The 15,947-nt window shown below is 46.5% G+C and overlaps 1 protein-coding gene across 1 annotated transcript in view; it reads right to left on the reverse strand.

Moving 5' to 3' along the window:
* The window catches only part of cicb (capicua transcriptional repressor b), a 37,972-nt gene that overhangs the window by 5,645 nt on the left and 16,380 nt on the right, over positions 1-15,947 (reverse strand). Inside the window, exons 9-17 of the mRNA XM_076280609.1 lie at positions 14,199-14,296; positions 9,028-9,895; positions 6,950-7,092; positions 4,841-5,001; positions 4,172-4,338; positions 2,969-3,418; positions 2,366-2,718; positions 1,781-1,911; positions 1,504-1,655 (exon numbers count right to left, since the gene is read on the reverse strand). Of these exons, the coding sequence (XP_076136724.1) occupies positions 1,504-1,655; positions 1,781-1,911; positions 2,366-2,718; positions 2,969-3,418; positions 4,172-4,338; positions 4,841-5,001; positions 6,950-7,092; positions 9,028-9,895; positions 14,199-14,296 (2,523 nt within the window). The remainder of the gene's footprint in view (positions 1-1,503; positions 1,656-1,780; positions 1,912-2,365; positions 2,719-2,968; positions 3,419-4,171; positions 4,339-4,840; positions 5,002-6,949; positions 7,093-9,027; positions 9,896-14,198; positions 14,297-15,947) is intronic.

A 15,947-nucleotide genomic window follows, 5' to 3' on the forward strand; every position in this document is an offset into this window, starting at 1 on the left:
CTGTTGCTGAGCGACACTCCCATTGAGATTGGGCAACATAATTTCTATCTGAATGATTTGGATACTTATGGCCAACTAGACCATCCAATCAGAGTGCTAGCAATGAATCACATGACCAACCATCTGTGAGCTTCTAAAATGTTCAATAAAGACCAGGGTCACGATAGTAAAGCGAGGGGAAAAGAGAAGCTTCGTATATCTTTTTACTCTGCTAAGTGTTTATGTTGAAACCCAAAATGGATATTTTACTTCATCAAATGCTTAAAACACCAACTAATATCTATTTTTACTTGCTAAAGTTGTTAAGAAGACATAATTTTTTCTAGTAAACTGTTAGCTGCCATTACTCCATTGAGATTGAATGAGATTTAGCTAAATAGCGGTGGTTTCTAGTTGTCTGCTGCAATTAGTTGCACTGTGTTAGTTGCACTGTGTCAAAAGTTGCCCGGTGTATCATCAGCTATAACAATCACAGCTTGAGCATGGATGTAATATATAAATGTCCTTTTAGGCAAGTCCTTCCACTTGGCGGCAATATTACAACACTTTTTGGGCACTCATCGGGCATCCTATTCGGCAGAAATGCGCATGCGCAAGGCTTCACGACACCAACCTTGCTCCAGCGGCGAGTTCACAACACATGATTGGCACGATGTCTTCACAACACACCATATAATTGGCTCAATGTATTCACATCATACCACATGATTGGATCAATGTTTTCACATGTCGACGTTTTGCCGAGGAAGGGGTGGGATATGTGTAGACTAACCCCATGCATTTCTATGGAGGATTTGTTGAGTGCTGTGTCTCCTCATTAGAAAGTCTCTGGTAATATCTCATAGACCTAGTGAGAGGTCGTCTGACCCTAGAGAGTGGCACAGATTCTGGGGGCAGATGGACGTCACTTCTTTTGGTTTTAATGCTAACTAAATGGTGCATGTTCCCACGGTGATCACATGATTGCATGAAGACTCATATGTAGCCTGTATGATATTTTATAAACGAATACAAATAATCTTTTCTACATTCTGTTTATGTTTATGTAGCCTATAGGATGTTTTTAATTCTTCTGGAGGAACAAAAATGCTTCAGATGAAATAATTTGGCGGACCCCCTGCAGTACCTCCGCGGTTAATAATAGGCAAAATTTGAGCATTAAATATTCAAATATAATTTGATTATTAAATATAATAATGAATGAAATTGGAATTGGGTTATGGAAGAAGATTGACAGCACTATTATGGAGTTCTTTGCCCTGACTCATCCATTAATTCTGTAGATCAGGAAACCTCGAAGACCATTAATCCCTTAGTTATCATAACTGATTCATTATTGATGCCCATCACAAGTCATGTTATAACTAGTTGTTATTATTGATATGGTACTTATCATTACTGATTAGAATACATTGTGACTAGTTGTTATTATTTACAGTCATTTTCATTACTGATTTCTTATTGGACATTATAGGTCAGGGTATGACGTCACTGGCCCCTCACCGGTGGAGTTCTTGCGCTTGCGGCGGTAGCTGCCCAGGATGGCACGGGGGGAGGTGGCCAGGCTCTGCAGAGTCGGCGAAGGTAGAACCTCGTCTGGACGGAACTCCGGCAGCTCAGCAAAACGCTCCTCAAAGTACACCTCCGACAGAACCCTGCAGTGACCAATAACAGCTCAGCAACTAACAAACAATTCCACAATCTCTGTGTCTGAGCACCTATTTGTGCGCCTCTGCATAACGTGTGTGTGTGTGTGTGTGTGTGTGTGTGTGAGCCTCACTTGTCGACAGAGTCAAAGGTGCGCTTGAGGGGTGGGGGTCGTGCTTTGACCTTCTTTGCTGGGAGGGCATCTTTCTCCCCCTGAGCGGGGGGTGGCAAAGGAGACGAGGGGTGTGAGTCTTTCCACTCAGCCTGCAGGACACACACACGCATAAAGAGAGTGTGTAAGTCAGTGTGTGTGAATGTCTGTAATAGCTCTAATTCTACTCAAATCCAGACATTGTACATTTATTAATTTAGCAAACTTCGATTTGTCAAACACATTATAAGGGCCACAGACACACACACACACTACAAGGGCCATTGTCCCAGGAGCAACTCCGGGTTAAGTGTCTTGCTCAAGGGCACAACGGTGGAAGCTGGGAATTAAACCCACAACTTTTTTCTGGCTGCTACATGCTAGCCCAGCTGCTTAACCACTACACTACCACCGCCCTACACACACACACACACACACACACACACACACACACACACACAGACACACACACACAGACACACACACACAGACACACACACACACACACACAGCCAGACACACACAAACACACACACACAGACACACACTCTCTCTCAGTATCCTTACCTCTTTGGTGGAGGCCTCTTTGCGGCCTGAGGTGTCCGGGGCGTCGCCTGCGCTGTGTGCCTGTGAGGACCCCTCCTCCACTGGTCTGGTCGGAGAGCTGCCCAACTCAGCAGGGTGGTCCATCTCGAATGAGAACCGGGACGCGCTCTCTCGCTCCCTCTCCTCTCTCTCCCTCTCCTTTTCCTTCTCCCTCTCCCTCTCCTTCTCCCTCTCCTTCTCCCTCTCCTTCTCTCTCTCCTTCCCCCGGCTGCCAGCCTCATAACTTCCCACCGGGATGGATGCCACTGTGGCCTTCACCTTCTGAGGGGTCCTCACGGGGTGAGACACCAGCTTCGGGGTGCCCGATGCACTGCCTGAGAGAAACAAACAGCACAATGATCACACACACATTCCCTCACTCACACAGTCACACACAGGAAACAGGAAATAGTGTCATACACTCACACAAACACACTTCCTCACTCACTCACACACTCCAATGTGGTGCTACCCACACTCTCTCTCACACACACGCACACACACACACACACACATACACACACGCACACACACACACGCACGCACGCACGCACGCACGCACGCACACCTCAGCGCTTCTCTCACCTGTGTGTGGGGGTGCTGGGGGACTGGGGGGGCGCTGTGGCGCTACAGAGTGGGGCGCCGGCGAGCTGGCTGGAGCCTTACTGGAGGCCTGGGGGGGGCAGGAGTCGGCCTGCCTGTCGGCCTGCTGGGGGTGGGACTCTGACGCTCTGTCCAGGCTGAGCTGTGCGTGTCGCTCAGTCTGTGGCAGCGTATGTGTGTGTGTGTGAGTGTGTGTGAGGGAGGGGGGTGGTGTGTGTTTGGGCAGGATGTGGGGGGACATGCTGGAGGGACCGGACACCGTGTACACCACGCTAGGGGGGGCCACCGTGGCCACGGAAACCACCCCCGTTGCTAGGGTGACGCTGGTGGGAGGGTAGATGGCGGTGACAATCTGCCCCCCAGCTCCCGAGGGAGGGCCATGAACAGAGGGGCAATTGGAGGACGGGGCAGGAGCCAGTAAAGAAGGCTGACCTGGAGAGAGGGATGGAGGGAAGGATAGAAGAGAGAGAGGGTTAGAGGGAAGAAGGGATAGAGATAGAGAGGGGGTGGAGAGGGGGAGCACAGGTATGCTGTTAAAGCCTATGTATTACCTCCACAGATTACACACAACTGAACAGCTTTAAACATTAAAGGATAATTCCAGTATTTAGCACTTTGAGTCCCTTTTCTGGTTTGTTTTGGATGAACTAGAGTGGTGGACACCGAAATTTTGACGATGGGTCCTGTCTCGACTTTCTGACTCATTTTGAATCGCCTTTGACTGTTTTAGAGTGGCTGGCTATGGGCATGCATAAACATGTCCTTAAAACAACCCTTAACGTTTGTTTTCAAAACTCACCAAAAAGAATTGATAGCTGCAGCCCTACATTAGAGGTGCCATACGAGATTACAGAGGCTACACAGGCTAGGCCATACGAGATTACAGAGGCTACACAGGCTAGGTCTGCAACAGCAGCAAATAGGGACTAAATCAATGAATACCGCAGTCTACAGAAAACTACAAATGATGGTCTCCCCAATGCGTATGTGTGTGACCAGAGATTGTTGTCTGGTGTGTGTGTGTGTGTGACCAAAGATTTTTGTCTGGTGTGTGTGACCAGAGATTGTTGTCTGGTGTGTGTGCATGTGGGACAGACCTGGGACCAATGACTGGTGTCTGGTGTGTGTGATTGGTTTCTGGTAGGTGTGTGTGTGTGTGTGTGTGTGTGTGTGTGTGTGACAGACCTGGTGTTTGACCAGGTGGGGCGATAGCAGTGAAGCCCAGCGTTGCCAGGGGCGATGTCACATATGCAGATCCAGAAGGGGGTGGGGTTGACTGGGTGGAGCCCGTTGTCGTGGATACCAGAGGCAAAGGAGACGGGATGCCTGGTGTGGACTGAACATAAGTAATCCTGAAAGAAAGAGAGAGAGAGGAAAGAGAGAGAGAGAGAGAGAGAGAGAGAGAGAGAGAGAAAGAGAGAGAGGAAAGAGAGAGAGGGGGGGTGAGAGAGCAAAAGGGAGAGGAAAGAGAGGGGGGGAAGAGAGAGGAAAGAGAGAGGGGGGGAGAGAGGGAGAGAGAGAGAAAAGAAAGAGAGGGGGGGTGAGAGAGCGAAAGGAAGAGGAAAGAGAGAGAGGGGGGGAAAGAGAGAGGAAAGAAAGAGAGAGGGGGTGAGAGAGCGAAAGGGAGAGGAAAGAGAGAGAGGGGGGGAAAGAGAGAGGGAGAGGAAAGAGGGAGAGAGAGAGGAAAGAAAGAGAGGGAGAGGAAAGAGAGAGAGAGAGGGAGAGGAAAGGGGGGGTGTATATGAGGCACTGGAATCAATAGACTGGAAGTCCTGAGTAAACACACACATACACTATGGTTCATCCAATGTGTGTGTGTGTGTGTGTGTGTGTGCGTGCGTGTGTGTTTGTTACCTTGTTGGAGGGGGCGGCAGTAGCACTGCCTGAGAGGGGGTGGACCCTGGGGTGACCACTGCGGCAGTTGCCATGGAAATGGGGAACGGGCTCCCAGAATGCATTGCTCCTCCAGTGGAAAGCTGCGATTGGACGACAGGCATGGGAGCGATCTGGATGATCTAAAAACAGAGCAGAGCACCTGAGCCAACTTCAGACAGACACACACACAAACCGAAAGCTTTGCACCGAGAACTCCATCTACACATAAAAACTCATACCTGTAGTTCTGAGAGCTCTACCCACGCACACATACTCTCTCTCTCTCTCACACTCACTCACACACACACACACACACACACATACACGCACCCCTCTTGACTCATCTCCTAGTGGGGCTCGATGCTTACTTTTCTGTCAAGTAGCACTTACAGCAAGTAGCAACTACATTGAAAAACTAACTAACTAGCATGATTTTCCCTTTTGAGGACACAAACATCAACATTCAGAGACATGTCGTTCTGCCATAATGTATTGTTACCGAGAAACAAAACAAAATGTTGGATTGAAATGGCAGCTGGAAATTAGCTTGTAGCTAAATCTGGTGCAGAGTCTTTTCCCACTATGTGACTAACATTTTGTACATGGTCCCTGAAGGAAGTAGGAAGGAAGTGGGCAGCATCCCTGCTAATCATGGGCAGCATCCCTGCTAATTATGACATGGGGGGCATCCCTGCTAGTCATGGGCAGCATCCCTGATAATCATGACATGGGGGGCATCCCTGCTAGTCATGGGCAGCATCCCTGCTAATAATGGGCAGCATCCCTGCTAATCATGACATGGGGGGCATCCCTGCTAATCATGGGCAGCATCCCTGCTAATCATGACATGGGGGGCATCCCTGCTAGTCATGGGCAGCATCCCTGCTAATAATGGGCAGCATCCCTGCTAATCATGACATGGGGGGCATCCCTGCTAATCATGGGCAGCATCCCTGCTAATCATGACATGGGGGGCATCCCTGCTAGTCATGGGCAGCATCCCTGCTAATCATGACATGGGGGGCATCCCTGCTAACCATGACATAGGGGGCATCCCTGTTAGTCATGGGCAGCATCCCTGCTAATCTTGCAGAACAAAACGGACTGTGCAGCCTGACATGGGGAGCATCCCTGCTAATCTTGACATGGGGAGCATCCCTGCTAATCTTGATATGGGGAGCATCCCTGCTAATTATGGGGGGCATCCCAGCTAATCTTTTTTTTTATTTTTTTTTTGTTGGGCTTTTTGCCTTTATTTGGACAGGACAGTGGAGAGTGAGACAGGAACCAAGTGGGGGAGAGAGATGGGGTGGGATCGGGAAATGACCGCAGGTCGGACTCGAACCTGGGTCCCCGTGGGCACTCGGACCCGTATATGGTACGGGCGCTGTAGCCTGCTGCGCCACAGCGCCCCCCCCATCCCTGCTAATCTTGACATGGGGAGCATCCCTGCTAATCATGGGGGGCATCCCTGCTAATCTTGATATGGGGAGCATCCCTGCTAATCTTGACATGGGGAGCATCCCTGCTAATCATGGGGGGCATCCCTGCTAATCTTGATATGGGGAGCATCCCTGCTAATCTTGATATGGGGAGCATCCTCATGCTCTCAGATCTCATCTCCACCCAGTATCCCTCAGCCAGCAGGGTTCAACTGCCTTTTCTTTAGGCTACTCATCACACTACCTGTTCTCTTCTTCTTTCGGCTCATTTTAATCTATCCATCATTTACTCATTTTAGCAGTTAGTGTACCACTGCCTTGAAAAGATTGGAACATTTAAAATTTGGAAAATTGAACATTTCCTGCACTCGTCATGCATTTAACTCAACATTCAGCACTGAATTAGTGGAGGTGTAGTTTTCTTATTTTGTACAGGCACCAGTGGAGGTGTAGCTTTCTTATGTTGTACAGGCACCAGTGGAGGTGTAGTTTTCTTAGGCTGTATAGGCACCGGTGCTGTTCGATGCAGAAGATTATTTCATAAAGTTAGTCAAACCTGTGCAACTTGTTTCCCACAGACATTTTGACTTGCAAAATACAAGTAAAATTGTCACACTGTCAAGCCCTGGGGGCGTGTCCTACTCACCTTACTTCCTGTTTGACCTCCGTTCTGGACAGGAAGAGGAGGAGCCACTACAGGAAATGAGGGTTGAGAAGAGGCCTGTGCTGTCCTCACTGTCGCCATGGGAACAATCATCTTGCCCTGCAAGACTTGTGATTGCGTTTGCACTGTGAACAGATAGAAATGCTCAGAAAATATGTGTCTGAATGTGTGTGTGTCTACATGCGTATGTGTCTGTCTGTCTGTGTGTGTGTGTGTATGTGTGTGAGTCTATATGTGTAAATGTACGTATGTGCATACAATGCCTACACTAAGTACTGTATATACTCCCTTGGATATTTTCCCCTTTTATTGATTTTATAAATGGAATCAAAGCAATTTAATGTCAAAGTGAAAATCGATTTCTACAAAGTAACGTTAATTAATTAAAATAGTCTGTGTGGATAGGTATCAGTTAGGCTTGCACATCTGGATATTACAAATTTACTCACATTTTCTTTGCAAAACTGCAAAGTTATGTCAGGTTACACAGGGATTGGGTGTGAACAACCTTTTTCAAGTCCAGCAACACATTTCTACTGGAGTGAGATCTTGGGCACAACACATTTCTACTGGAGTGGGGTCTTGGGCACAACACAAACTGTTGGATTCGAGTTGACTGCTAAATTCTTATCGTCTTAATCCCGATATAAATGGAAAAATCCTTTCCCAGACTCAAAAGGGCCTTTCCCACGGAGAAAAAGTATCAATTTGAAACTTTCAAACACACGTGAGAAACTGGAATATTTCCAGCTGAAGCAGCAAGAGGCAGAGAGAGGGAGAAAGAGCATAATAATATTAAAGGCTACATAACAATAATAATAATAATAATATAGATATTATAATAATATTAAAGGCTACATAATAATAATCATAATAATAATAATAAAGGTGCTCTAAGCGATGCTGGGTAAGGTCACTTCTGTTGACTTTCAAACAAAACAGAGAGCTAGCTCAGTACTTCCTCCCCCTCCCTCCCGTGCTGCTCCCGTGCAATTGAAACTCTCCTAAACGCGCATCTCGTCTGTGATTTGCTAGCTTTGCCCAGGTTGTTTTTGTTGCCGTTTTTGGAGCCTGTGCTGTCCACAGAGATTGCGTTTTTTTACAGTGTATTCAGGACACAGACAGCTAGCTGTTGGTTAAGTGATGTTTGCAGTAAGTAACATAAAATGTTTTAGCCTAAATCCTAAAAAAATGTGTGGCATCGCTTAGAGCACCTTTAAAGGCTACATAGCCCAATATGCCCGTCTCCCCCGGTCAGACACCTTAACTAACATTATTTCCTGCTGGAAACACTGACTGCAGCTTACTCAACGAAACAAAACGTGAGAAAATCGCATCATGAACGTAAAAATCGTGATTCGTATCAAATCGTGAGTTGAGCATATTGTTACATCCCTATTCCTTACATTCCTTAATGATGGATTTCACTCCAGGGGGTGTTCAATAAGCATGTTTCCATCCAACTCCAGGGGGTGTTCAATAAGCATGTTTCCGTCCAACTCCAGGGGGCGCTCAATAAGCATGTTTCCATCCAACTCCAGGGGGTGTTCATTAAGCATGTTTCCATTCAACTCCAGGGGGTGTTCAATAACTTGAAATTGTTTTGTATCCATCACCTCAGTAATGCATTTCAACATTTTCTGACTTGCTTAGAGTGTTCTTTTGTCTTCATGGTGGAACCAGGAATACAGATTGACCAGTGACTGGACCTTCCACACATGGCGTCTTTATACTACTGTACTATACACACAGATTGACCAGTGACTGGACCTTCCAGACATGGTGTCTTTATACTACTGTACTATACACATTCACGGCCCTCAGGGGATCTCCATTTCACTAAATATGAGACTAAATATGAACCAATTGGCTGGACCACTGTTGAGTTAGGTCAGTCACTTTAAGGGGGGGTAAATATTTATGCAATCACACTTATTCTACATTAAATATTTTTACATAATTAGCATTACTTTGTAGAAATCTGCTTTCACTTTTAATTCAAAGAGAGTTTTTGTATGTTCATGCCTCTCTGTGTGTGTGTGTGTGTGTGTGTGTCTCACCTCCTGTCCCAGGGCTGACCATTCCCACTGCAGGACTAGAGGCATATCCCGTCAATGGTGCCACCGCTGCCTGTTTTCCATTGGCCAGTGAAACGTGTGTGGGCGGGGCTGAGGGCAGGGTGAAGATGCTGGTTGGCTGGACGGGCAGCTGAGGGGAGGGGCTCTTGGGGTTGGAGGTGGGTAGAGTGGGGAGGATGTACTGCACCTGCGTGAGAGCAGGGGGCGCTAGAGAGGCCTGCGCCAGCGTCTGCGTGAAGGCAGGGGGCGCCAGAGAAGCCTGCACCAGCGCTTTTCCTGCAGCAGGGGGAACCAGAGAGGCCGGCAGAAGGGACAGAGGGGCGGGGCCGTTACTCTGGGAGTGGGCGGAGCCCTGAAGGGAGGGGTTTATGAGCTGCACAGCAGGCTGAGATGAAAAGGGACCTCCCACCACCAGATTGGTCACCAGTCCTCCAGGCACCGCCCCCGCAGCCATGGGATTGGTCGATGATGAGGAGGAGGAGGAGTACCCAGCTCCTCCCCCCCCAGATGCTGGTCCAATAAGGAACTGTGTGGTGGGAGGGGCTTTGGGGGTGCTGACTACTGGACGCACAACGCTCGTCACCACGGTTGATGCCCCCCGTGACGGCAGACAGACCCCCAAACTCACAGGCCCAGCCCCAGGGAATAGCATGGCCCCACCCCCTTCCTCTCCTCCGTCGGTGCATCCCTCCTTCCGCTCTCCCTCTCCTCCCTCTGCTCCTCTCTTCCTCTTCCGCTCTGAGCTCGCTGCCTCTCCGTCGCCATAGCGCCGCGAAGGGTAGGCAGAGAGAGAAATGCTTCGCCCATGATGGGTGGAGGAGGAGGAGCAGATCACACCAGCAAACACCCTCTGCAGCAGAGAAGAGAGACATCAGAGTGTGTGTGTGTGTATGCAATTTGTGGCGGCAGCTGACTTGGACAACGGGGGGGGGGGGGGTTTGTATTAAGATCGTCTTGGTAGTGTATAGGTCTAATTGAGTGCCTGTCACTTTAAGACGTTTGAGGGAACCCTTGCAATTGTAACACAATTGAAAGGCTGCTGATGTGTGGATGCCATTCATAATGTTTTCTACATAGTTAAAATAAAGGTTCGTACTTCTCCTTGTGACAAGCACTTTTGAATTTTGGAAAACACTTTTCCATTTACATCGGGATTTTGCAAACATTCAGTGTCAGAGTCAATAAAATGAGCCCTTCAACGAAATTGACAAGCAGCAGTAAGTAGGCTAAGCATGCTAAATTCGACATCCAAACAGTATTCTAACGTTAGCTTTGAGATACTGCTTGATTTCATAACTTAACTTAGTTTAGTCTCTTTAATGTAGCCTACTATGTTGTGATAAGACCTTAGCAGAGTTCACTTGCAGCAGTTTTGAACAAATTTGTCACAATGCTAAGCTGATTTAATAGCAATTTAGCCAGACGTCTTCTATGCAATGCTTCTATGTGGCAACAACAATCCTTCAACAATCGTGAATATTTTGTTAAATGCACATGCAGAGGAGTGGCAGCAGGCTACGAGAGAGAGCGGGGCGGGGCAAGGAAAGGCTGCGTGCGTATAAAGCGCAGCTCAATGGCAATGCAAGGATTTGACCATATATTTAGGGCCAATCTCAATTCTCTGTTTTACCCCTTCCCCTTCCCCCTTCCCCTTAGTTTTGCGCGTGCACGTGAGACGAAGGGCTATCTCAATTCTCATTTCGATCGAGGGGTAGGGATAAGGGCAAGGGGTAGATACCCCTTAAAACCAAGTAAGATCGGGAGCTTACTTGAAACCGAGGGGTAAGAGAAATACCCAACATACAACGCTCACACCGGAAAAATAAGCACACCGAGAGATTCATTGACATGAAATGTTGGCATTAATAAGGATTATAAAATTAAAATGGTAATTGTTTTATGTTGCATTTAATCTTGTGACCATATATTGAAGGTCCTGTTCTTCACGAGGAAGTTTTCAAAAATCGCTGTTTTGTGAATGTTAACAGCACATCATTATTTGCGCGAATGTCTCGCATTTTACATATTTCCATGTCTGATACCCCGCGAATTGGCAGCATCCCATGTCAGAAATGTAAAGTCCAACAGCAGCTAAATTCACTGAACTTTTTTACCGCTCGTCTGATATGAATGCTGCAAACCTGCTGCCGACTCCTCGCATAGGCTATTACAGGTAGCGATTGCTTCTGATGTCAAGTAACGACCATTTGGATATTATTGTAAAATATCGAAGGAGTTGTGGGATGTTTACATAGCAAACTGCATGTTTATTTTGTCCCCCATCCCTGTTTCATTCACCCGGACCAGAAGGTAGGCTGCGAACGAACATAGGCACGTTCTGCTGTTGTTGAAATAATTCCTGAACGGTTTTATTCCGAGCTGAAAATGCAATGATAGCCTATTTGACAGAAGACAGGTTGCTAGTGAAAAAATATTAGCTTTCAGTGTGGTACATCTCTGTAAATTACGTTAATTGAAGTGTTTCAATCATCCCGCTCTCCCTTATGGTTGGCTAGTGGTATCTCATTTCCAAGGGGAATATTCTTCACCCCTATGTCTTGCCACTCGGTTTCGAGGGACAAGGGCTAGGGGTAAGATGAAGGGATAGGGGAAGGGGAAGGGGTAAAACAGAGAATTGAGATTGGCCCTTAATTTAAATTAAATTAAATTAAACATAGATTTTTATTTCGTGGCGCCCCGCCACAGATTAGTCAATGGGAAACACTGGTATGTGTGTGTGTCCAGCAAACACCCTCTGCAGCAGAGAAGAGAGACGTCAGAGAGTGTGTGTGTGTGAGTGTGTGTGTGTGAGTGTGTGTGTCCAGCAAACACCCTCTGCAGCAGAGAAGAGAGACGTCAGAGAGTGTGTGAGTGTGTGTGTGTGAGTGTCCAGCAAACACCCTCTGCAGCAGAGAAGAGAGGCGTCAGAGTGTGTCTGTGTGTCTAGCAATCACTCTCTGCAGCAGAGGAGAGAGGAGACGTGAGAGTGTGTGTGTGTGTGTGTGTCTATGTTTGTGTGTTCAGCAAACACCCTCTGAAGAAGAGGAGAGAGGAGACGCTGATGACACCAGCATATCACCAGCGTATCTCTCAAATTTTGAAACCTCTTATAGGCAAAAAGTGGATGGTTTTAAAAAGACTGGCCGATCTGTGTATCACTAGATAAAACATGGCAATGTTTTTTTCACTATTGAACTAATCTCACCCAAAAAGGGAGAAAATGTTGTAGATTATCTGAAGTGGCTTTTAAAAAGTGATTCTCGTTCTCTGCCAAGTACCTTGGTAGGCCGGTGATATGCTAGTGAGAGCCGACTCTTTTACTCCGCCAACTAATTGGCTAACAGCCCTTGCTCTGGGTAACTACAGCCCTTGCTCCGGGTAACTACAGCCCTTGCTGCCCTTGCTCCGGGTAACTACAGCCCTTACTCCGGGTAACTACAGCCCTTGCTGCCCTTGCTCCGGGTAACTACAGCCTTTGCTCCGGGTAACTACAGCCCTTGCTCAGGGTAACTACAGCCCTTGCTCAAGTAGTAGAAGTAACTTCCCCCGCACAAGTTGCGTGAATTGCAGTGCGATGATTAAAGGCAATTCTTTTTTACATCCACGGACTGGCAAGGCATTCTCTGTGAGAGGGAGAATCAGTAACTAACCTTAACCTTACGTGACGTGAATGATGCGGAATGATGACGTTTTCACTGGGAAAAAGGTTTTTTCGATGCCCATGAACGCTAGGTGAGTCAGAGGTCGGAAACTGGGGCTAGGTTTTGCTAACAGAGTTGCCCAGTTAGGGGCTCGCCATCACTTTTTTCGTCTTGTTGTAGTTTGTTTGTAGTCCATGTGGCCTTTCATGTCCAACAGTTTTAATGTGAACTTGGGAATTTGCCATTTTTGTCACTTGAACGCTGCATATCTTTCTTTCACAAGCGTCTTAGACAATACTTTAAGCAGATAAAGTTGTTTATTTAGGATTAGTGAGCGTATGTTTTAACCTTTGTTGTGGCATCCGTGTTTGTCACACATTCCGACGGGAAAGCACATGAAGACTCGCAGTGGGAAAACCAAAGTAATCACGGGGGCCATCCTTGCCATTCCCAGGTGCCATGAATGCATCATTAGAACCTTTAAAACCATGTGACATCACTTAGTCTTAGACTAGGTTTTTAACCTTTAAACACGTTTTTGGTGTGGTATTGTTCGTTTATTGTTCGATGACGGCAAGTTACAGGCCGAATTCCATAAAACATGGAAAGAATGGGCTGGAGGAACCCATTAAACTTAAAAGCAGATCCATCCGAAGTTTAGTTTCACATACATTTGAGAGACGCGTCTTGGCAGTGAACAAGAGTTTCTTTTGTTTATTTTAATCGCAAATTGTTGTTGACAAGCAACGTTGCACTAGGCTACTGGCAATGGATATGGCTGGGCGATAGCGACATCATGTTAGAAGCGTTCTCTCCAGTTGACTGCATTAGCAAAGTAATGCTTGTGGGCTGTAGGTCTACCTTGTTTGCTTAAACTTTACAGTTTTCAGTTTGTACCGAAATCCTAAATGTTTCTTCATAGTTGATGTGAAAGATGGCGACGCCTCTTCAAAATTTATTTCTCTGTCTTGGTAAGCTCACCATTCACGTTGGAGCAGTCCAGATGTTTCTCGAACTCATTTGCATACTGACCGCATCAACCTATCAAAGCTTTGCTACATTAGCAGGGAGCTTCGTCTATGGTGCAGAGGTGAGAGGGCCCATGCACTGGTTCTGATAGGCTGCAGAGGTGAGAGGGCCCATGCACTGGTTCTGATAGGCTGCAGAGGTGAGAGGGCTCATGCACTGGTTCTGATAGGCTGCAGAGGTGAGCGGGCCCATGCACTGATTCTGATAGGCTGCAGAGGTGAGAGGGCCCATGCACTGGTTCTCTGGAGGTGTTGGTTCTTCGGAGGGGTTCTATGAATGTCTAATGTGCGTGTATGAGCGTATTGAGCTGTAGTGGCCGTATCGTTGGGTTAAGTAATATACCGATGTGTACCGATGCATCCCAAGTGTGTGTGTGTAGGGGTGTTTATGTGTGTGTGTGTGTGTGTGTGTGTGTGTGTGAGCGCACGTGTTTATGTGTATGTGTGTGCATGCTTGCGTGTGCGTGTATGTGTGTATGTCTACCTTGCGTTCTCCTTCATCTCCTGATCCATTCTCACTGTCGCTGTCTGTGACCCGCTCCTTACACTTCAGGTCTATAGAACTGGCAGGGTACGGATCCTCTTTGTGTGTGGAGACAGAGAGACAAAGTGAGAGACAGAAGAGTTAGTCATCATTAGTCTTCATAGACAAATATCATAACATATAAATAGTGTATCATTAGTCTTCATAGTCAAATATGAGAACATATAAATAGTGTATCACTCCTGCCTCCGACCCTCACAGCCAACACACACACACACACACACACACAAAGCCACGAGGTGGCCATCATTTCGGTGCCACTTAAATCTCCGGTGTTTTTTTCTTTTTTTTTTTAATGGACATCATGAGCCATCTCTAACGTCTTGCTCTGATAGCACCTCATCTTATGCAGTTAACGAACATAAACACTTCGATGTATTTGCTTAAAGCAGAGGGGTGCACCATATAGGCTAGTATGACAAAGTTGAATCTAATCTAATCTAGTAGATCTGTTTGACAGCTTGCGTGAGCCCATATGCCTAGTAGCCTACTTAGAAGCAACATCACGAGCTGTCTAGGAATAACTACACACAAGCAAAAGGCTATGAAACATCAACAGCCTAGTTTACACAAAAATGCACTAACGGGCATCTATTTGAAATGTTATCAGCAAAGTTGTAGCCTAATGTGAAAACTTCTGTTTTGTTTCACGGTGTGTTTCGAACTACATCATGACATTCATCTTTCATTCGCATGAGGCCTATATAGCATCACAATAAATTTGAAGATCCTGCTAAAAGTTTGCTTGTAAAAACAGAAATATGTACACTACTGATCAAAAGAACAACATTGTCCATTATCAGCAACCATTCATCCAATGTTCCAAAGGCACATTCTGTTTATTAATCTGATATAATTTTAAAGGGCTAACTGAGAAAACATTGGAGAACCCTTTTTAGCACCGGTATCGAATAAAACCCAAACGATACCCAGCCGTACGTGAGAGACGTATCTCTGCACTTCAACTCATTAAGTCATACTGGAGAGCAACAATGGATGACAGTCGATTGAGCAACTTGGGAGTTCTAAGTGTGGAGTCAAGAAGATCAAAGTCGCTTAACTTGGCTTTGTGATGACTTTGTAAATCACTTTGGCCCATCTAACCGCAGAATACAACTTGTTGGTTCATGGTTTATAATTATCATTAGTCGATGCGTAAAAGTGATGTGTGGGTCTGAGTTTTTATAACCCACGCCCGCCCGACCCATTTTGGAGATCCAATCCGCCCACAATATATGCGTCCCGAACCCGACCGGTCCCGCAAATTCCTAATTTTAACGATAAGTAGGCCTAAAGTGGTTGCATCAATATCATGTAGCCATTATAATGTTACTTTACTTCAAGACATTTATGTAGGCTAAGAAATAAGTATGCAGTCAATGTAGCCTTGTCTAAAACAGTCTAGGCTATGTTAAACTGCCAAGCAGTCAAGCATGAGCGGTCATCTACCAATCAGCATGGCCGGTCATCTACCAATCAGCATGAGCGGTCATCTACCAATCAGCATGAGCAGTCATCTACCAATCAGCATGAGCAGTCATCTACCAATCAGCATGAGCAGTCATCTGCCAATCAGCATGAGCAGTCATCTACCAATCAGCATGAGCAGTCATCTACCAATCAGCATGTACAAACTGGTGCCGGAAGTTGCAACCATGTAACGCCAAATGCCATGCTAAGCTAACCCTC

This window comes from Alosa pseudoharengus, unplaced genomic scaffold (genome assembly GCF_046254945.1).
Source record: "Alosa pseudoharengus isolate Yale_2024_CS ecotype anadromous, Long Island Sound unplaced genomic scaffold, YU_APseudo_1.1 YU_APseudo_1.1_scf_12, whole genome shotgun sequence".
NCBI lineage: Eukaryota > Metazoa > Chordata > Actinopteri > Clupeiformes > Clupeidae > Alosa > Alosa pseudoharengus.